Raw genomic sequence first — 21890 nt, 5'->3', positions numbered from 1 at the left:
TATTGAAAGCAAAAAAATATGTAATTCTGAGATCATTATTTGTCACTTTGTGAAATTATTTTTTAATTTTTGTGTCTAATATTGCAGTTGGTATGAACCAATGCTGATCAGTTCTCTGCATTGGTCAATATTAAATACATGACATTACAAAACTAATAGATCCCCACAACAACATACAAAGCTGTCAGTTTATGCCAAATTCCAACTGCAGGTTATTCGCTGAAGAAAAGCATGAGGAGATTGGTGAAGATGAATTTAAATAAATTGGGAATTCACTGGAGAAAAATAATTAATATTGGGAGTGCTTTGTAGCTCCGACTGAATTCCCAACTTAGTTAATTTTTTTGAAGTACATGGTTGAGGAAAACCAGTGACAAGCAGAGCAAGATAGCAACCAGTCTACAAGTCAAATAAGTGCATAACAAATCAAGTCATTACGCAGCTGTGAAGAGGAGGAATCATGAATTTCACAGAGTGAGGAGCAGGGAATGAACTGAAGATCATCACCTCCCGGATGCTTCATTTCCAGGCTGAAAAGCCTAAGTTTTTCCAGTCTTTCCTTATAACTCTCACCCTTGACCCCCTCTGTCCTTGTAAACTATCGCCCCATTTTCAACCTCCCTTTCCTCTCCAAAGTCCTTGAACATTTTGTAGCCTCCCAAATCCGTGCCCATCTTTCCCACAACTCCATGTTTGAGTCCCTCCAATCCAGTTTCAGCACCTGCCACAGTACCAAAAGAGCTCTCATCAAAGCCACAAATGACATCCTTTTTGACTGTGACAAAGGAAAACTATCCCTCCTCGTCCTTCTTGACTTGTCTGCAGCCTTTGACATGGTTGACCACTCTATCCTTCTCCAACGCTTCTCCACCGTCGTCCAGCTGGGTGGGATTGCACTCACCTGGTTACATCCTTATCTATCTAATCATAGCCAAGGAATCATTTACAACAGCTTCTCTTCCCGCCCCTGCATCATTATCTCTGGTGTCTCCCAAGCATCTACTCTTGGCCCCCTCCTATTTCTCATCTACATGTTGCCCCTTGGCAGCATCATTTCAAAACATTTTGGCAAGTAAAATCAAGGAAAGCCCAAAGATGTTTTATAAATACATTAAGAGCAAGAGGATAACTAAAGAATGATTAGGGCCTATTAGAGACCATAGAGATAATCTGTGTGTGGAGTCGGAAGACTTGGGTTTGGTTCTTAATGAATACTTTGCATCTGTTTTCACAAAAGAGAGGGGGTATGCAGACATTGCAATCAGGGAGGAGGAGTGTGAAATATTAGATGAAATAAACATAGTGAGAGAGGAAGTAATAAGGGGTTTAGCAGCTTTGAAAGTGGATAAATCCCCAGGCCCGGATGAAATGTATCCCAGTGGTTAAGAAAAGCAAAAGAGGAAATAGCAGAGGTTCTGACCATCATTTTCCAATCCTCTCTGACTACAGGTGTGGTGCCAGAGGACTGGAGGACTGCTAACGTTGTACCTTTGTTTAAAAAGGGAGAAAGGGATAGACCAAGTAATTATAGGCCACTCAGCCTAACCTTGGTGGTGGAAAAATTATTGGAAAAATTCTGAGGGACAGTCAGCATGGATTTGTTATGGGAAGGTCGTGTCTGACTAACTTGATTGAATTTTTTGAGGAGGTAACAAAGAGGGTTGATGAGGGTAGTGTGTTTGATGTAGTGTGTATGATTTTAGCAAGATTTTAGATAAGGTCCCACATGGCAGACTGGCCACGAAAGTAAATGCCCATGGGATCTAAGGCAAAGTGGCAAATTGGATCTAAAATTAGCTTGGTGTTTTTGTGACTAGAAGGCTGTTTCGAGTGGGGTCCCGCAGGGCTCAGTGCTGGGTCCCTTGCTTTTTGTGGTATATATCAATGATTTGGACTTGAATGTAGGGGGTATGATTTAAGAAGTTTGCAGATGATGCAAAAATTGTCTGTGTGGTTGATAATGAAGAAGAAAACGGTAGGCTGCAGGAAGATATCAATGAACTGGTCAGGTGGGCAGAACAGTGGCAAATGGAATTCATTCCAGAGAAGTGTGAGGTAATGCATTTGGGGAGGGCTAACAAGGCAAGGGAATACACATTAAATGGTAGGACACTGAGAAGTGTAGAGGAACAAAGGGACTGTGGAGTGCATGTAGATAAGATGGTTAAGAAGGCATACAGAACACTTATCTTTATTAGCCAAGGCATAAAATACAAGAGCAGGGAGGTTATGCTTGAACTGTATAAAACACTAGTTAGGTCGCAGCTCGAGTACTGTGTACAGTGCTGGTCACGACATTATGGAAAAGATGTGATTGCACTAGAGAGTGTACAGAGTAGATTTACAAGGATGTTGCCTGGACTGGAGAATTTTAGCTATGAGAAAAGATTGGATAGGTTGGATTTGTTTTCTTTGGAACAGAGGAGGCTGAGGGGAGCCTTATTGAGGTGTATAAAATGATGAGGGGCCTAGATAGAGTGGATAGGAAAGACCTATTTCCCTTAGCAGAAGGGGTCAACAATCAGGGGGCATAGATTTAAAGTAATTGGTAGGGTTAGAGGGGATTTGAGGGGAATTTTTTTTGCCCAGAGAGTAGTGGAGGTCTGGAACTCAATACCTGAAAGGGTGGTAGAGGCAGAAACTCTCATAGCATTTAAAAAGTACTTGGATGTGCTCTTGAAGTGCCGTAACCGACATGAGTACGGACCAAGAGCTGGCAAGTGAGATTAGGCTGTATAGCTCTTTGTTAGCCGGCGGGAACATGATGGGCCGAAATGGCCTCCTGTGTTGTAGATTTCTATCGTTCTATGAAAGCACGTCGTCAGTTGCCACATGTACGTTTATGACACCCAACTCGACCTCACTAGCTCTTCTCTTGACCCTTCCACAGTCTCTAAATTGTCAGACTGCTTGTCCGACATCCAGTTCTGGATGAGCAGAAATTTTCTAAAATTGAATATTGGGAAGACCGAAGCCATTGTTTTCGGTCCCCGCCACAAACTCCGTTTCCTAGCCACTGACTCCATCCCTCCCCCCGACTTCTGTCTGAGGCTGAACAACACTGTTCGCAACCTTGGTGTCATATTTATCCTGAAATGAGCTTTCGACTACAAATCCGCAGCATAACTAAGACCACCTATTTCCACATCTGTAACATCGCCCATCTCTGCCCTTGCCTCAGCTCATCCGCTGTTGAAGACTTCATCTATGCCTTTGTTACCTTCAGACTTGACTATTCCAATATACTCCTGGCTGGCCTCCCACATTCTACCCTATGTAAACTAGAGGCGATCCAAAACTCGGCTGCCTCTGTCCTAACTCGCACCAAGTCCCGTTCATCGATCACCCCTGTGCTTGCTGACCTACTTTGGCTCCTGGTTAAGCAACGCCTCGATTTCAGTGTTTTCATCCTTTTTTTTCAAATCCCTCCATGCCTCACCCCTCCCTATCTCTGTAATCTCCTCCAGCCCCACAAGCCCACCTCCCCTCCCCCCGTCCCCCGAGATGTCTGCACAGCTCTAGTTCTGCCCTCTTGAGCATCCCTGATTATAATCGTTCAGCCATTGGTGGCCGTGTCTTCTGCTGCATAGGCTCTAATCTCTGGAATTCCCCGCCTAAACCTCTCCCCCTCTCTACCTCTCTTTCCTCCTTCAAGGCGCTTCTTCAAAGCTACCTCTTTGCCCAAGCCTTTGGTCACATGGCCTAATTTCTCCTTATGCGGCTCGGTATCAAATTTTTGGTCTCATAATACTCCTGTAAAGCACCTTGGGGCGTTTCACTACATTAAAGGCACTATTTAAATACAAGTTGATGTTGTTGTTGTTTGACAGCCTCATGTCTCTTCTCGGCACTGCCTCCAGCACTTGAATGTATTGGATGCAGTATTCAAGATGTGATCTGACCAGAGGACTTCACAATTTGATCATGATGCCCTGTGACTGTTTTGGCTGTGTAGTTAAACATTTTATTGGCTGCGTTGATTGCTGCTATGCATTGGTTGAGCAGGTTTAATGCCGAATGTACTAAACTTCTAGATTGTCTTTAGCTTCATCGTTGGCGAATTCAACACCTTTCATGGAGTAACTATTACTTATTATTCTTTCCTATGTACAGTGCCTTCACTGCCATTGTCATACCCATTGTTTCTACAACTTATTCTGTAATTTTTGAGCTATTTTCTCCAATTCCAATTCCAATACCCATCCCAGTTTGCTGTCATTAGCAAATTTGACCACTTTACCTTGAGCCATTAATGTAAATTCGAAATAGTAGTGACAATGGTCTCAATTTTCCCCAGTGATTTGCGCCGTTTTTTTTGAGAAGGCTGCTTTTTTTTTTGGCCTAAGGTAAAAATCCAGCTTCCCCAATCAATTTGCACCAGCGTAGCTCAGTTGGTTACGATTTTTTTAGATAAGTTTTTTTTTGTTCAGCCAAAGGGGGCGTAACTAGCCACCTACGCCAATTCTGACCATAGGAGAGGGCTGGTGGTGATGGGCCATGCCTTTCGGCCCGAGATAGGAGCAGGCCGGTGGTGGTAGGGGGCGGAGCCTTTCGGCCCAGGATTACAGCGGGCCGGTGGTGGGTGGGGGGTTTGGCCCGGGATAGGAGCGGGCCGGTGGTGATGGGGTGGAGTCTTTTGGCCCGGGATAGGAGCAGGCTGGTGGTGGGTGGGGGGTTTGGCCCGGGATTGCAGCGGCACTGGCACTGCAGAGGTGAAATAAGTCTCACTTAGTGATCTATTTTAAAAAGGGGAAATGCTGTACCTCAGCCCTTCAGAGCATCCCTCGTTATCCTGGCAGCCTCAGTTTTTCAGCGCAGAACTTAAGCTCCATCCACAGAGCTTAAGGACAATCTGCACCACTCCAAAATGAAAGTATTATGCCGCCGAAACTTGGAATTTTTTTTTTGCCGCAGTTGGGCCACTAAAAAATTGGACGTATCTCTTCAATTGCGCCAAACAATTCAGTGTTGAATTTTGGGCCCATAATTTCTCGAACAAGTATTTGTTATTTTCTATCCTTCAGCCTTATTTTTTAATCCATTTCTAGGGTTTACCTAAATCTCAACCACTTTGAGTTTGATTAGTAGCCTTTTATGTGGAACTTGTTCAATTCTTTTTGCAAGTCTAGGTATAGGATATCCTGTGCCATTCATATACTATTAATAGCATGTCTTCACTTAACTCCCCACTCCAGGAACAATTATTCTAATACCTCAGTAAGCATCTTATAAGTAATATCACTCCCACAAACTGAAGTGAGTAGCTCACATAGATTCTGCAAGATTAAGGTGCGAGACCGCATAGTGTGCTTTATTGTTATATTCATCTTTACCAGCACAAAATCACTTGGTACTTTATAAACAACTAAGTTGATAACACATGGGGCTAGACTTTCCCTAAAGCCGCTCACTGCCCGATTGCCACCCAGAAACACCGCAAAGGTTCTGCAACTAACACTGGCGTAAATTTCCATAATAAAGATAAAAAATACCGCCTGACGAGAAAATGGATCTTGCACAAAGATTTTCGGCGGTTAAAGGCAAAATTCGGTAAAACGGGCAGTTCTTATCAGAATGGATGGTATTCTAAAGTGCACTGTACCCTCAAACCAGCGACCAGAAGTTCCTGGGGCTAGAAATTGGTCTTTTGGTGATGGCGACTATTTTTTGCCAAAAATACCATTAAAAATACTGCTATTTTTTTTAAAGGGCTAAAATTGGCAACAAAATGCATCCAATGGTAAAAATCAGTGTGGAAACCACAGTCCTCGCCAACTTTAGCTCGAGGCCGATTACCGCTAAAAATACAGGCCCTGGGAGGAGGGAAAACACACAAACAAAAAAAATAAAAAACCACAAGACATTCACAAGTCACTTATCTAGCGAATCGCTGAAAAAGAATTTCAAAATAAAAACTTTAACTTACTTTTTTTGCAGGTCTTCATACTTACCGCTGTTTCTGGGGCGGCAACGCAGGGTTTTCTTGGGCGTGTTTTTTCTTCCTATCTACGGGTGCGCCCTATGGCCAATTTTAAGCGGATGCATTTTTTGGGGTGTTGCACGCCGGCAGTCTGCTTTTCAGCAGTATTTCAAAACCACCGGCGCACAACTTTGGCCAATTTAGGTGAGTACCTTTTACCGTCAAAAAAGGCAAAATATCGCCGAAATAACGGGCACAAGGCTGGCCAATTTCTAGCCTCCTGTGTGTTATTTTGAGTTGTATAATTATATAACAGACTGCTACTTACCATTGTAAAGTATCTTGTATAGGAATTAACAACAGTTGTCAGACCAACATAAGTTTGTTTTGGTCTGAGAGCCATGGTACCAAAAAAACCATGTAATTTGTTTGGAGATTTGAAAACACAGCAAAATTGGGCCTGATAGGAGCTGGGGAGCTTCTCGTTGGTACGGAGGAATTTCAGCCAATTTCTCAACAACAATTGCATGAAGTTTCCTCTTCCTGCTTCATCGAATATAATTTTCTCTAGCATTCACTGGGGACTGTATAGCACTGAAGTTTTAATGGGGCACCAGAGTGTTGCTATTTGGGCTTATATTCTCTCTCTCATAATAATGATTTATGTCCAGATTTATCCCAGGAATGCAGGTTTTTTGTAGTACACATGATGAACGTGTTTAATTAGGAAGATAACTATTAAGATCATTTTAATTATTCTGAAACTCTATGCAAATTCTTTATGAAAACATTCCTTTTAAAGGAAAATGAGCAATTCAGTTTATTTTCAACAAGAATAGTTTTAAGCAGCTCATACCAAACTACCTTTTTTCCTTTGAATTCTCAAATTCCTTCCAGTATGCCACTGAAGTGAGGAGAATTTGACGTAAGTACTGTTTCAGCACAGGTCCCCAGTATCCTTCAATATCCAGGATTATTTCACGAACAATTCTGAATGCTGAACCTTTAAAGTTTTGTCTTTCACTTTCTGATGATGTACTGAGCCATGCAGCCCACAAAGGTTCCAGGTTCGATCCCCAATCTGTGGAATTAGTTCGTCGTGGCAGTGGGGATGCTACAATTGGTTTCAGTGCCCTGAACTAATCGGTGATTCCTGCTGGAAAAACATGTCTCTGAATATTTGGTGTGGACAGGATTAGATTTAGCTGTGATTGGAGCGTGGGCAGATACAGCAGGAGCGGCGAGGTCGGGGCGAAGAAGCGGCGAGAGACTGTAGAGGGACGTGATCGGGGCCCAGGGGAGGCGTGAGTTCGGGGCCCAGGGCCAGCCCACACTGCGATCTGTGTGCGCACTAGGTCCGTACCGCAGAGCTGGTCTCCAGTCGTCTTGGTTAATCCTTGCCAATGGACCAAGACCTAGCTCTGTCAAGCCCATGTGGTGGCTGGTGTGCAACGGCCACCACACGTTAAAAAGAATTCACGCACAGGCATCTTCCACCCTTGAGGATGTATTTCGGGTCCTTCATTCGAAACACCGATGAACTCATCCTTTTTTGGCACAGAAGCAAGTCATCCTCATTTCGAGGGACCGCCTGTGATGATGATGAGATTGCGGAATGAAGTACTTCTCATAAAAGAGGCAGGAGAAACAACAACTCTGGTAGCCTGTGATCACAAATGTTTTTTGAAAGTCTGGGTAACTACTTAGAAACATAGAAATTTACAGCGCAGAAGGAAGCCATTTCAGCCCATCATGTCCGCACCGACCGACAAAGAGCCACACGGCCCACGGTCAGCAGCCCTGAAGGTTGCATATAAACCGATGAACAATGGCGGACAGGTAAAGAGCGTCCAGCCCAACCAGTCTGCCCCACACAACCGCGATACCCCATGCATTGCAACATTTTACACTCCACCCCACCCAGAGCCATGTGATCTCCTGGGAAAGGAAAAAAAGCAGAGAAAAACCCAGGCCAATTGGGGAAAAAATCTGGGAAAATTCCTCTCCGACCCATCCAGGCGTTTGAAACTAGTCCAGGAGATCACTCTGGCCATATTAGATTCCTTGAAGTACTTACCATCGTGTCTGCGCCAACCAACAAGAGGTTATCCAGTCTAATCCTACTTACCAGCTCTAGGTCCGTAACCCTGCAGGTTACGACACTTCAAGTGCACATCCAAGCACCTTTTAAATATGGTAAGGGGTTCTGCCTCCACCACCCTTCCAGGATGCGAGTTCCAGACCCCCACAACCATCTGCGTGAAGAAGCTTCCCCTTAAATCCCCTCCAAACCTTCCACCAACCACCCTAAACCTATGCCCCCTCGTAATTGACCCTTCCACCAAAGGAAATAGGTCCTTGCTATCCACTATATCCAAGCCCCTCAAAATGTTATACACCGAATGAGGTCTCCCCTCAACCTCCTCTCTTCCAAGGAGAACAAACCCAACCTATCCAATCTATCCTCATAGCTAAGATCCCAGGCAGCATCCTCGTAAATCTCCTCTGCACCCTCTCCAGTGCAATCATGTCCTTCCTATAATACGGGGACCAGAACTGCATGCAGTATTCCAGCTGTGGCCTAACCAGTGTATTTTACAATTTAATCATAACCTCCCTGCTCTTTTATTCTATGCCCGGACAATAAAGGCAAGCATATTCCGTATGACTTCTTAACCACCTTATCCACCTGGCCTGCTATCTTCAGGGATCTGTGGATAAGCACTCCAAGGTCCCTTTGTTCATCTGCACTTCTAAGTGGTCTACCGTTTAATGTGGATACCCTTTCCTTATTAGCCCTCCCAAAGTGCATTGCCTCACTTCGAATTAAATTCCATTTGCCACTGTTCTGCCCACCTGACCAGTAAATTGATATCCTCCTGCAGTCCATGACTTTCCTCTTCATTATTAACCACGCAGCCAATTTTAGTGTCATCTGCAAACTTCTTAATCATACTCTCTATATTCAAATCTAAATCATTGATGTATACCACAAAAAGCAAGGGATCTAGTACTGAGCGCTGCGGAATCCCATTGGGAACATCCTTCCAGTCACAAAAACTTCCATCTACCATTACCCTTTGCTTCCTATCTCCAAGCCAATTTTGGATCCAACTTGCCACTTTGCCCTGGATCCCATAAGAACATAAGAACATAAGAATTAGGAACAGGAGTAGGCCATCTAGCCCCTCGAGCCTGCTCTGCCATTCAACAAAATCATGGCTGATGTGGCCGTGGACTCAGCTCCACTTACCCGCCCGCTCCCCGTAACCCTTAATTCCCTTATTGGTTAAAATTCTATCTATCTGTGACTTGAATACATTCAATGAGCTAGCCTCAACTGCTTCCTTGGGCAGAGAATTCCACAGATTCACAACCCTCTGGGAGAAGAAATTCCTTCTCGACTCGGTTTTAAATTGGCTACCCCGTATTTTGAGGCTGTGCCCCCTAGTTCTAGTCTCCCCTACCAGTGGAAACAACCTCTCTGCCTCTATCTTGTCTATCCCATGGGCTTTTACCTTCATGACCAGTCTACCATATGGGACCTTATCAATAGCTTTGCTAAAGTCCATATACACTGCATCATACGCACTACCCTCATCAACCTTCCTGGTTACCTCCTCAAAAAATGCAATCAGGTTAGTCAAATACAATCTTCCCTGAACAAATCTGTGCTGACTGTCCCTGATTAATCCTTGACTTTCTAAATGTAGATTTATCCTGTCCTTCAGGATTTTTTCCAATAATTTTCCCACCACTGACATTAGACTGACAGGCCTGTAATTACTCGGCCTATCTCTTTCTCCCTTCTTAAACAAAGGGTACCACCTTAGCAGTCATTACTATAGCACTTCATTACTATAGTGGCACCATTTATATAATTTTTATATTGTCTTATTCCTAACGGCTCCATTTATTTCCCATTGCCCTTCAACTGGGATCATAGGAAAGTTTGGCCCACAGCTACTCCAAGGCGTCTGTCAATACTCTCTTCACTGCAGGATAGAGCTGCTGTTGAGGATTCTCTGAACTGAAGCTCTCTCGTGTAGCAACTCAGCTGAGGACTGGAAAAGCAAAACTCGCCGCGCAGGTCTCAACTGAGCCGGGGATTTTAACTAGAACTGCCTGGGTCTCGACCCTTCACCACGAGAGCCATCAGGCCGCTTGCAGTTGGTAAATGTTATATTTCTGAAAATTTAATCGGTTAAGGAAATAGATGGTTCAGTTCACCTGTTAATGTATTTTGATACTGCATGTATTTCTTTTTTTTTAAATAAGAAGCTTGTTGACTTGCACTAAGGAAAGTAATATATTTCATGAACCATATCTTTTGGGGAGTGGAATAATTTTATCGTTCAATATTTCATTGCATATATTAAATTGAATTTAAGATGTTGCAAAACTCTTTGTATTTTAGAAAATAATTGACTTTTATTTTCTATTGTCTTCTGAATTCTTGCAGTTTCTTATAATTGTACTATCTCCAGTAATTCAACCATCCATTTCAGAACCCCATAATCAATTGGAGGGTGACCTCGGTATACCCAAGCCCAAAAAGAAGTGAGGATGATCAAAACGAAGTAAATAGTTACAGAAATATAAATCCAGATTGTGCACTTTGATTGTTTACAGATTTAAGTTAGATCTATAAAGGACATGGAAAATTGTCTTTTTTTTTTAAAAGCGCTTTGGAGTTTACATGGTGTATTTAATTTCCAAATTATTTGTTCGTCTTTAGCTAAATTACCATCTGACACAATTTATCGCATCTAAGCAGAAATAAATACTGTAGTGGTGTGACACTCTTCCAATTAGCTGAGTTTAGGATGAGGTTGCACAGATTTTGTAGACCATTTGTCATTGATCTTGTGCAGGCCTTCGGGCTATCCATTGACAGATGTGGTGAAAGAAGCCAAACCCTTCAACTTAAATAAAATGCCACTTAAACTGTCAAATGTTTTGTGTATTTAATAGAGCAACAACCATAACTTGCATGTTACCTGTAGCTAAAGGCAATTTTATTACCTAGTTTACAAACTCATGTTCTTTTGGAGGACGTCAGCATTTTATTTGACCAGAGGTTTGTAATTAATTTGACCAGAGATTTGTAATTTACAATATGATGTATGAACATTACGGCTATAGTATATCTCCTGGCATTGTGTATACTATGGGGCATGTTGCATTTTATTGTAATTAATACAGTGTGGATTTCCTTGTTAGAAATGCAGTTATTAGTACCCTTTTTTGCTTCGCTTCTTTACTGGTTTCAGTTGAAGCTGAATATAGTAGCAGAGAAGCACAAACTTCGATAAAGAACTTTAGTTGTGATTCCCTCAAATTACTCAAGTTTTTGCTGGATTTTTTTCTCTTTCACATTCTGGTTTTAAATGTTTTTTTTTAAAAAAAAAAAGCAACTGCCTTGAATTTGGGCTCTTTGGAATGAAAATATTGTGTGTGCTACTTTAATAGAGGCGCTGACCTAATTAAAATGAATACAGTGCTCTAAAAGGACTGGAGCAGAATATCACAATAAGCAATGTATGCAGCTGATGAGGTGCAGCTAGGTGTATGGTGGCGTGTCCCTTTTAGCCTACAATGTCTAATTACTGTAAATGTGTACATTCTGAGGTAAATTACAAGGTGGTGATTTTCCAAGTTGGAAGCAGAAAGAAATGACTGGCTTTTTAATACTTTTGTTTGGAAAGATTATTTTACAGTTGTAACGAGTGTGACATCTGAAATGTGACAAACTCATTGGGCCGTAAATTGTGGCCTCTCCAGATGCGTACGATGTGCCCAGCAAATGTCCTTCAAACTCTTGCGCCTGCTTTCACCAGCGTAAGAGTTTTAATTACTACTTATTTTCATATCAAAATCCCTGTCTGTGGAGGGAAGTTTATATTTAACACTATCAAAACATTTTTTTTATTTCAAAAAAATACATTTTTCTCTCAAACATTTAATTTAATGCAATTTCTATTAATTTTAAAAAGTGAAGTGTTTTTTTAATTTATGTTGGTGTTTTATTTGATTTTAGGGTATTCTCGTTGACAGTATGGGAGCTCCGAGCTCGGAGCTTCCATTACTATGAATGAGAATACTACATTGTGATTGGTGGTCCGGACGCACGTGATCCCAGGATACACATACATTCATGGAAGACATGGGCCCATACGCTGGACTGAGCAACTAAGCCTCGGAGCTCAAGTGTACGTTCCTTCGGGAGCATTAGGTATTTTCTTTTTAAAAAATTCCAGTCGGAGGCGTCCGCCCGCAGGAAGCCTCCGACCGCAATTTTCGGGCCAAAATGTTTATAATTATGCACGTATAGTCTGACAAAATAATTTGAGCCCACCTTTGACAGAAATGCATAAATACCAATTCAAAGTATGTTATCTGTTAAATTTTAGAAACAAACTGGATCTGCTATCAAAGTTTAATGTGTTTTCTTTTAAAGAAAAAACTTAGCTTTTGTGGTTTCAGCAAGGGCAAAAAGTATCAACTAATGCTGTTTCCAAAATGGCAAGTACTATAATCTTTTTAATTGTTATAATTTGGCTATGGAATCATCATTTATTTTGGTGAAGTCCGTTGTCCGTCTGAAGTTGTTTCAAATAAAAGCAAAAAGAAAATGATCCACCCACGACATGAGTTGTGTTTTTCTCTTTACCCAGTTCACCTTCATTGCTGTCTGTTTCCCTTCTTGTGTTTGATCATGTGTTCGCTGAAACTCGCTTTCACAGCCACACAATTTTTCTCATCTGGCTCCGACTCATTCCAAATGGATTCCATTTTAAATTCCACCATTCTGGTATCGGATCCACCCGTGATCACAAATATTTCCATCATCTGGTCCTGACAAAGGATTATAGACCTGAAATGTTAACCCTACTTTCCTTTCTCCACAGATGCTGTCTGACCTGTTGAGTGTTTCCAGCAATTTTCTGATAATCTTTGGGGAGAAAAGTATGCAAATCAGATTAACCTAAATAACAAAGTAATTAACACCATTGGCTTTTCTAAAGTAGAACTTTACTGAACGAATGTGGTAGTTTCTATTTCTCTATCCAAAGCAAAGGTGCCAATTATCATCTTGAAAAATGACAGCATTGTATTTGATTCATTTACTTTTATCACTTAGAACTAATTTACTATGTAAGTGTCATTTTTGTGTGTCACACACCTGCTTGGTCAATACAGATATGGACCCAGTTTGTACACCTGCATCAGATGTTTATATAAGCAGTGACTGATTTTTTTAGAATGCATCTGTGAGGTTTTGCTTATTTCCATCCTTCATAATAAATATAAAAGTTAGCAAAGCAGTTATCGGTTGGACAGTATTTCTGTTTTCAATATCGGTTGGCAGGAGGTTTCCAACTAAAATGATCCTGGTGAATGTTTAATGACATTTCTCTGATAAATATAATTAAAGTACTCAATATGTAACTGCAATAAAGACTACTGCTAGGGCTCCTAAGGTCTTGACTAATTATGTAGATTGCTTTTAACTTTTCAGCAACTTTTATTGAATAATGATCTGCTAAGAAGTGTTAGATCTTGCAGCAGTGTTTCATGAAATGAAGAGTCAGGTCTGAGGTGTGGCTTTTTCTAAAAAAAAGTTAATTAGAAGGCAGATCAAATTATGGCCATCAGCCTTGATCTGTCATTTGTTAAATGAGTGCTGTCAGTGCTTTAATCCAGTATAATACAATCATTGACTTTATTTTCATTGATTTAAAAAGTCACATTTCTAACACGGTACAAGCTCAGCACTGAGAGCTAAAAATAAACCATTTTCAACTAGATAAACTCTCATAATTCATTCAAATGTCTAGCTTAATATAGGACATCATATATTTCATATTTTTGAATAGTTACAGAAAGCACAAAAGGATAAAAAGTGCTCGAGACTTTTGTACTTAGCTGCCAAGTAACTGAAACACAAAGAAAAGAAAATAATAATGACCTGGGTCTGGTGTTGAGCGGCAAAGGAAAGGTGCTTGCCATTCATCCCACTTACAGCAGCCCACAGACTTTTCGTGGGCTATTGCGCAACAACTTATAATAATTAGAGATCCTCTACAGGGGATTTGTGGCGCAACCAATCAGATTGAAGAATCCTCACTGAGACTCGCAGGCTGCGATTTCACCACCCGTGGCGAGTCCGTTGCGGTCAGCACTGGTGGCGTCTGGGGAACCCGCTCCTCTCTGCAGCCAACTCGCAAAACAATCTTCCCTAGATTGGGCTTGTTGAGCCCGCCCTGCGAGGGTCCCAGCCATTTAACAGGAAGTGGATTTGATGACGCGGCCTTAGCTGGTTTCCTTAAAGGGACCATGTCCACATTCATTTTGACAGTTGTTCTGTCAGCGTTCTGCATCATTGAGGTGTTGCAAGCACTGACCAGCACAGCACAAAGCTGCACGGCTGCACCCAGGATCTCCCATCACTTCCTCCAGATGCTTATGGAGGGAGTCACAGCACACAGGAAGGTCCTCTTCCCTTCCAATGGGCAGAAGAGACCTCCCCAGGACACCAACGCAGCCTGGTTGCACATTGCACAGAGGGCACAAGCAGGGATGTCATTCGGTCGAGCAGGCTGCAGTGGCACTAACCTTTCAATGATCTCAGTAGATCATGAAACGTTACTGCAAAGCCGCACTCAACCTCATCCTGCTGTGCCACTCATCACATCCCCATCACTCTGCCTTCCCTACCCTACTCCTGCACATCCTTACTCACACCAACTTACCTTGCACCTTCACCATCCCTCTCTCTCTATCTACATTACCATATCCCCATCTCACCAGCCAACCCTCACACTCACACTCATCCTTGTCCAATCATACCAACTAACAACACACAAGGTTGTGTCCTTTAGCCAATGTTCATGTAACGTTTATGTTGATGTGTTTTAAAAATTTGAAATCTTTATTTTCAACACTTTGTGTTCTTGAACAGATTTGTGTGCACCTTTGGAAGTGGCTTAGTTAGTTGTAGTGAATGGTGATACACAAATGTAGCCCCCACACTGGTGATGAGTGTGAAAGAAATAGCTTGGGCATTGCAGGAATGCTTTATGGAGCTGGTGTGGGGTGGTGCCGACTTGGCGCATCATGTGGCAGCCAGGGTGTACAGTGTCAAGTGAAGTAAATGTGGCCATGGTGACCCAACCCTGGCCTCCCGGGTAGGAATATAGTCGGGTGCTGATGTTATCTGTCCTGTGCACCATCAGGTAACTGTGGAGAAGGATGGTGTTGTTGTTCGTGATGATGGTGTGTTTAGTGATATTGGTGTTGGGGCTGATCGTGGTGGGATTCTGAGGACCGTGAGATTTTTTCCAAGGGCACCAGTGCTGCTGGAAAATATGGCAGGTGAGGTCGAGATGACAGAAGCGATCTGCCAGTGGTGAGAGAGGTTGCTCCAAGGAGGTGACGGTGGATAGAGAGTTCGCTGCAAACGCTTCCAAAGTGCATACAGCTCGTAAGTGTCTTCCAAACACTGAAAGCTTCAGCTTCTACCATTGGAAAATGAACAGCTGTGAAATGGTAGCCATTATCCCACTTCTGCAGCTGTCAACTAGTTAAAGCAATAGAGAGTCATTGCAAACCGGACACACTTACCTGCGATCTGCACGCAGACCTGATATTTGAGACACTGAAACGGAGGTGAGTTGAGAGCGGACTTCCAACTTGCTGGCAATCATCATCATAGGCGGTCCCTCGAACAAGGATGACTTGTTTCCACACCAAAAGGGACGAGTTCACAGATGTTTCAATGAAGAACCCGATATTGCAGTTCTGAACTTCAATCAAAGGGGTGGAAGATGCCTGTACGTGGATTTTTTCAACATGTGGTGACTGTTGCACATCAGCCACCATTCCGGCTTCACAGAGCTTGGCCTTTATCCAGTGGCAAGCGTTAACCAGGACAACTAGAGACCTGCTCTGCTGCACGAACCTAGTGCGCACACATATCACAGTGTGGGCTGGCCCGTGCTGTCCCTGGGCCCTCAGCTCTTCTGGGCCCTGTACCCTCACTTGCCGCACCTCCGCCGCGATCTCTTGCCACTCCTTCGTCTCAAAACACTCACCGCACCTCTGCCACGACCTTCCCGCTCCTCTGCTGTACCTGGGCCCCGCCGATACTCCGGCTCACGCTCCAAACGGCGATCTGGGTCCTTATGACGTCACCGGTCATCCACCTCGAAATAGCCGCACACTTGGAGCAGCTCGTGCTGGAAGTTGTTGTCGTCTGCCTTCCAGCTCTTTTATAGCCCTGACCTGCGGCAATCAGCGCCATTTTGACAGCGGGCCCGCCTCCAAACCCACACTCGCAGGGCTGGTAAGATTCTGGCCACAAATTCTAAACCAGGAAGTATAACTTAGAATATTTAATTCAATGTAAAATCATGTACATAAAGCAAAATAAAGAGGAGACAAAGATGGGATTAAGAGAGCGAGCGAGAGATAAGAGATAGAAAGAAAAATAAAAAATGTTTTGAAAATTTTTATTAAATCTCCAACAATAACTAAAATCTGAAGGACTGAGGCTCCACGCTTGTAAAAGTAAATTTTCAGTACCAGCCAGGTTATTTGACAGTAATTAAGACTTATCACACCATTAAAAATTCACTTACACTTGAATGGACAAGACCTAAGTTTTTCTGGCATGTTCAATGGGTATTGAGTGGATACGTACCACAACTTAACGCCCTTCATGTGTTTGAAAGCTGAATCTCTCGGTGAGATACCGGTATAGCGAAGCTTGCGGAGGAGCACAGCAACTCGGACAACTTCCTGATGTCCGCTTTTAACTGCACATGTGCGATTGCCGGAAGTTGTCTGATTTATTCCACAATAACAGTGAGTGCTGATGGCCTCACTGTCTTTTTTACCGCAAAATCCCAGCCTATAAATGGGATCATAAAATGTAATGCCTTTAACAGTAAGTAGCCAAAATGTTCAGAATACTATTTGGACACGAAATATTTTCTGTATCATTTATTGGACCATTTAAAAGAAAATTGCTTTCAGATCTAAACAATATTGTGTAAGATATTTTGATTGATGCAACGTACTGGGCAGGGCTGGAAAATGTCATACAAAAGCACTCCCCCCTTCAATACAGGCAACTAAGAACTTTAATCATCCCTTAAGGAACTTTACTAATCCTGGTGCTGAGTGCATTCGGGGTCAGCAATGGTTTTCCAGTAGCCCGTCTTTTTGTCCTGAGAGTATTTAATATGGACAGCTAATATTCGTGCTTTCCACTTGTGCCACATGCAGTTTTTATTTATTTGAAAGACCATAGCACAAATATGATAACAATTTGAAAAATTACTTGAAAGACATTTTTCAGTCCAGCAACTCTCAAGGTCCAAGGCCCCGGTTTTCATGAGCTGTAAGGCCTACCCAATGGACCACTGAGAGACCGGGTGGTACTGTGCCTGAAAGATTCCTCTAAAAGAGGTGGCAGTACCGCCCGGTGGCAAAATAACGGCTTACGCCATCAATCTGGGTGGCAGCGGGTGGGAGCTCTCAATCTCGATGACAAATGAGCTTGCCGCCCAAGCGCTGCCAAGGATGGAGTCGGGTCCAGGGAGGGGGGAACTCTGAAAAGTGAAAAACATTACCAAAAAAAACCCACCGGAACACTTTAAGGGACCCTATCCAGATAAATCGCTGTAACGATGATCACTAACCTTTTCTTCCATGTCTTCATACCTACTGTCGGGGTAAGAACAGCCTCCATGCAACGGTCCTTCCTCCTGCTGGCACCGACTCCCGCCCACACCAATCTGGCATCTCGGTGGGCGGGAAGCCACATGCGACTTGGCCATCAGCAGGCAGTTCCGGGCGGTGCTCCCCTCTCGCCCGCTCCAACCCAAGTGGAAACTGGGAGCGAGAGGAAAACGACAGCAGAGCTCGGTGGCAGCAGGCGGTAAGGCCACCAATATCGAGGCCTAGGTTTGGTATCAATGCGGTAATCCTTAATGGAGAACTTCCTCCGTTGTCCTACAAAGCCACATGCAAAGTACCAGTCACATTTTAATCGGGAGCAGCAACTTTATTTATTTGCATGTTGTTTACCCCTGAGGATAGGATTACTGGCAAAATTATTTAGGTTTAGGGGATTTTCTTTTTACCTGCCTTTGATGTTCAGATGTGGCTTTTTTAAAGCCCTACCCATACTGTTCTTTTACCCTATAAAGTTTTATTAGAATCGTTTACAAATTTATTGATAAGCATCTTGCTTTCTAAACTTGATGTCATATATTCTGTTTCCCTACTTTATGTTTAAGGTTGAAAATTGAAGTTAGACATTGCGAATTAATATCAGTAAGTCAGCAAGCATTATAATCCATTTTTGCACAATTCTTCTTAAGATTTATAAGGCACACAACTAAAATGTCTGTCTTTTTGTATTTAATTGAGATTCATAATAGTTGTAAGATTTTATCCACGAGGTGTAACTCTAGAGAACTATTTTTCTAATGAAAACTGAGAATGTATTTCACCTGAATATGTCCAAGCTATATATATAGGGGATTTTTTTTATCAGTATTCCTTCCTCTTGCAATGATGCCTCTTCACTACTTAGAAAGAGCTTTTTTATGTTGCAACAAAAGAATGAAGAATGGATCAAGAAAAGGGTCTACAGTCTATTGATGCTTATTCTAGTGGCTATGTACAGTTTGTACTGTCATAGGCAATCCTGTATTAATTTCCTGAGTATGACAAATGACTCCAGATAATGCTTCCAAAAAGAGAAAACTATGTAATTTCTCTGACATCGGAGGTAATCAAGTGCAAAACTGGATAATATCATTCCAATGTTACTCAATTGCAGCATGTTGTAATTTACAGACTACATGCAATCCAACTTGACCAATAACCACTCAGCTCAACATCCAGAATAAGCCTGTTATTCAAACTTCAAACACCACTCTGCAATCCTCAGGCAAAACTAAATCCTAGCCTGCAGTAAAAGCCATGAAAATCAATAAATTGCTTAATAAAAAGGAGCAACATAATATAAATAGCTCAAGTGCCTACCCATAATCGGTATCGAATATTAAAAAATCTCACTTTTAACTGGATGTCATAACCTATTCAAGACTGAATTGACCATACTTAATGGATAAAGTTTCCTTTCACAAATTTCTAATAAATAAATACTCCCCAGTCCTTTTCCAGCTACCTGCCCTTTGTGCTTCACTCTCTCAGATAGTGATACCTGTCAATCTGGGGCCCAGACATTTCCACAACCCCTGTTTAGTGCCATTCTAGATTGGACAACAAAAGGGGTATTTGAGCCGTTGTTTCATAGATTACATTTCCCTTTATCCTCTCCCCCTCTCCCCTTACTCAAATGGAACTCACCATTACTGTGAAGCATTTCATTGAGTGTGCTGGACAAGAACTATTTAAATGTAGGTGAGTTCAAATAATAGCCAAAGGTGGAATGAAAGCCCATGGTCCATGAATCCGGGACCAGTGCACTATCATTAAAGCTATGAAGTGGCATTAAAAATGATCAAAGGGATCACTTCGTAAACCATTTAATTTAATACACTTTTTAAACTCATGAATGGTTTAATCAAAATTGTATTCGGTAAGAATCCACTATGTACTCAACAGTTTTGCATGATCAATATTGTTTAATGGTTAAAAGAGAAATCCACGTTCAATATTATTGCACAATGCGTTAATAACTGCCCTGGCTTTTCTGGTTAAATCAGATATAGATGCTGAGAAGATGGCACAAAATTAAATTAACTGCACATTTTATTATGTCAAATAAGCAAGAAAAAATATTTATAAATTGTTTCAACATTGGTTCAGTTTGTTTTTCTGATATGCTTATGTAGAATTGATGATATGTAGCCCTTTGTCTTATCATCCATTACTGACTTTTGCATCTGTATTTGCACTCATTTCCCATAATAAGCATTTTAAACAGCTTCTACCAAATTGCAGCAGTCAGTTTTAACACACTTGGAAAAGGGGAATGAGATTTGCAAATGATAAATGGGGAAGTTGACTACCTAACTAATAAAGATTTGTCTTAATCAAGTATGATTTGTCAGAACAGGAGCGCACGAGGGTCAGGGCAGAAGCAATGAATAATACAGCGTTCACAGGAGGAAAGGACCACAGAAATGCGTAATAAATATGCTGTGATTACCCAGTGCTAATTCATATTCAGAGGATGAATTATTTCAGGCCAGTCATAAGGATGCTGAGCCCTACCGGCCTTGATAGAGCTGTTTAAGAAAGAGAAAAAGTTATTTCTTTCTTTAAAAAAAAAATCCTTTCAAGTATGTACCTTCAAGCTTGTAGTTACCTTGAATATAGTTATTTAGGAGGTATAGCTCCAGTGTCATCTATGTCATGGCTGCAATTTCTGCTTGTGGCTGTTCTCCTTGTGAAAAAGGCCAAAGTTCGTCAGTTGTGCTGCATACTGAATAAAAAAAAAAAACTCTTGCAAAATTGATGATGGCCCCAATTATTTATCTGTGCAGACAGACAGAGTGAAGCAGATGCCATTGTGCCCCACACCAGGATGAAATTAATGTATGATGTTTTGATCCCTATGTGTCAAGACAACCATTCATTTTGTGATATTCCAGCGGACATGCTTCTTTTCCTTGTTTATTGACTTCACTAGTCATTGACTATGAGGAAAAAACACAATTCATCAAAGTGACAATGTTTTACCCTCAATTACTGTCTCTGGCATTGTCACATTTGCTGGTAGAAATAGATTGAATCATTAGAACCAAGGTGAAGATGTCAACTTGGCAGCCAAACGAAACAGAGAAAAACCTAATTAACCAACCTGCTTTGAATCAGCAGTATTTAATGGCATCTGTTTTCTTTTTTTTTTTAAAGAGATACCAGATCATCATGAAACATTTTTCTTGGTGTATTCTTTTTAAACACAAAAACTCTAAAACACATTGAACCTTTGGGGAGGCATTATGCTATTCAAAATCCCATGAGGCAAACCAGTACCGAAGAAATACCTTAATGGGAACATCAATTTCTAGTCAAATATCTGAAAAAAATATTTATCTTGCTACATCTGTCATGGTTAGTTCCAGCATTTAACACTTTCGCAAACTCTATACGAGCTGTATCATCAAGTTTTGTTTAGTATTTGTTAATTGTTAAGTTTTGATTTAATTTTGATTGTTTTAGTAATTGTCTTTATAAAAACATTAAATATTAAAAATGACATTTTACACTTGGAGGATAACAAACTAATGATTTTGATGGAACACTTCTGCAAATACATCTATTTATTAATATCTTCAAAGAACTTAATTCAAGATCAAATATAGGATATGTGCCAATTCTTCCTTGAAACAGATGTAGGGGGATTAAAATGAGAGGAATAAATGGTTCCACAATTTAGCACTGATTGTGAAGTTGAAGGTTCGGACATGTGCATAGTTCTCTAAATTTTGGCAAAATACAAGTTTATTTTTCTAACTCCTTTGAAGGCGAGCTTCTTTCTTTCCATGTCTTGCTACAAACATTTTTTATGTTGCATTGTTTGCATTCTGTTTCTAAAAATTATTAAATGTCTCCCCTAGTCTTTCAGTTCTCTACAATGATGTAGAAGCCTGTTTTCTTTTAGGAACATTAAACTAGTTCCTATTGTTTCTACAGGAGCTCTGTTTCACTGTAGGCTGCAGTGGAGACTAGCCACTGAAATTATTGAGTTTTTTTGATTTTATGAAAGTCGCTGATGCAGTTTATGTTCAATCTCATTGCTATGCTAACTGAACAAATTTTAATGTTACTTTTTTCAGCTTTTAACATAGTGTGTGACATTTGGTGATTATTATCTTTGGGTTACAGAACAAATTGGACAGGAGATCCTGGAAAACCTGCATCATGACAAAGAAAAGATTCAGCGAGCTCGGGAAAGGGTGAGTTTGAGAATACATAACTA

At 41.5% G+C, this 21890-nt stretch overlaps 1 protein-coding gene across 7 annotated transcripts in view; it reads left to right on the top strand.

Annotated features, from left to right (window-relative positions):
- The window catches only part of vti1a (vesicle transport through interaction with t-SNAREs 1A), a 441138-nt gene that overhangs the window by 236480 nt on the left and 182768 nt on the right, over positions 1 to 21890 (top strand). For all 7 annotated transcript variants that reach the window (XM_070874984.1, XM_070874982.1, XM_070874987.1 and 4 more), the window contains one exon: positions 21797 to 21867. In XM_070874984.1, the coding sequence (XP_070731085.1) occupies positions 21797 to 21867 (71 nt within the window). The remainder of the gene's footprint in view (positions 1 to 21796; positions 21868 to 21890) is intronic.

The sequence above is a fragment of the Pristiophorus japonicus genome, chromosome 3 (assembly GCF_044704955.1).
Source record: "Pristiophorus japonicus isolate sPriJap1 chromosome 3, sPriJap1.hap1, whole genome shotgun sequence".
Taxonomy (NCBI): Eukaryota; Metazoa; Chordata; class Chondrichthyes; family Pristiophoridae; genus Pristiophorus; species Pristiophorus japonicus.
This window is presented reverse-complemented; position numbering and strand designations above follow the sequence as displayed.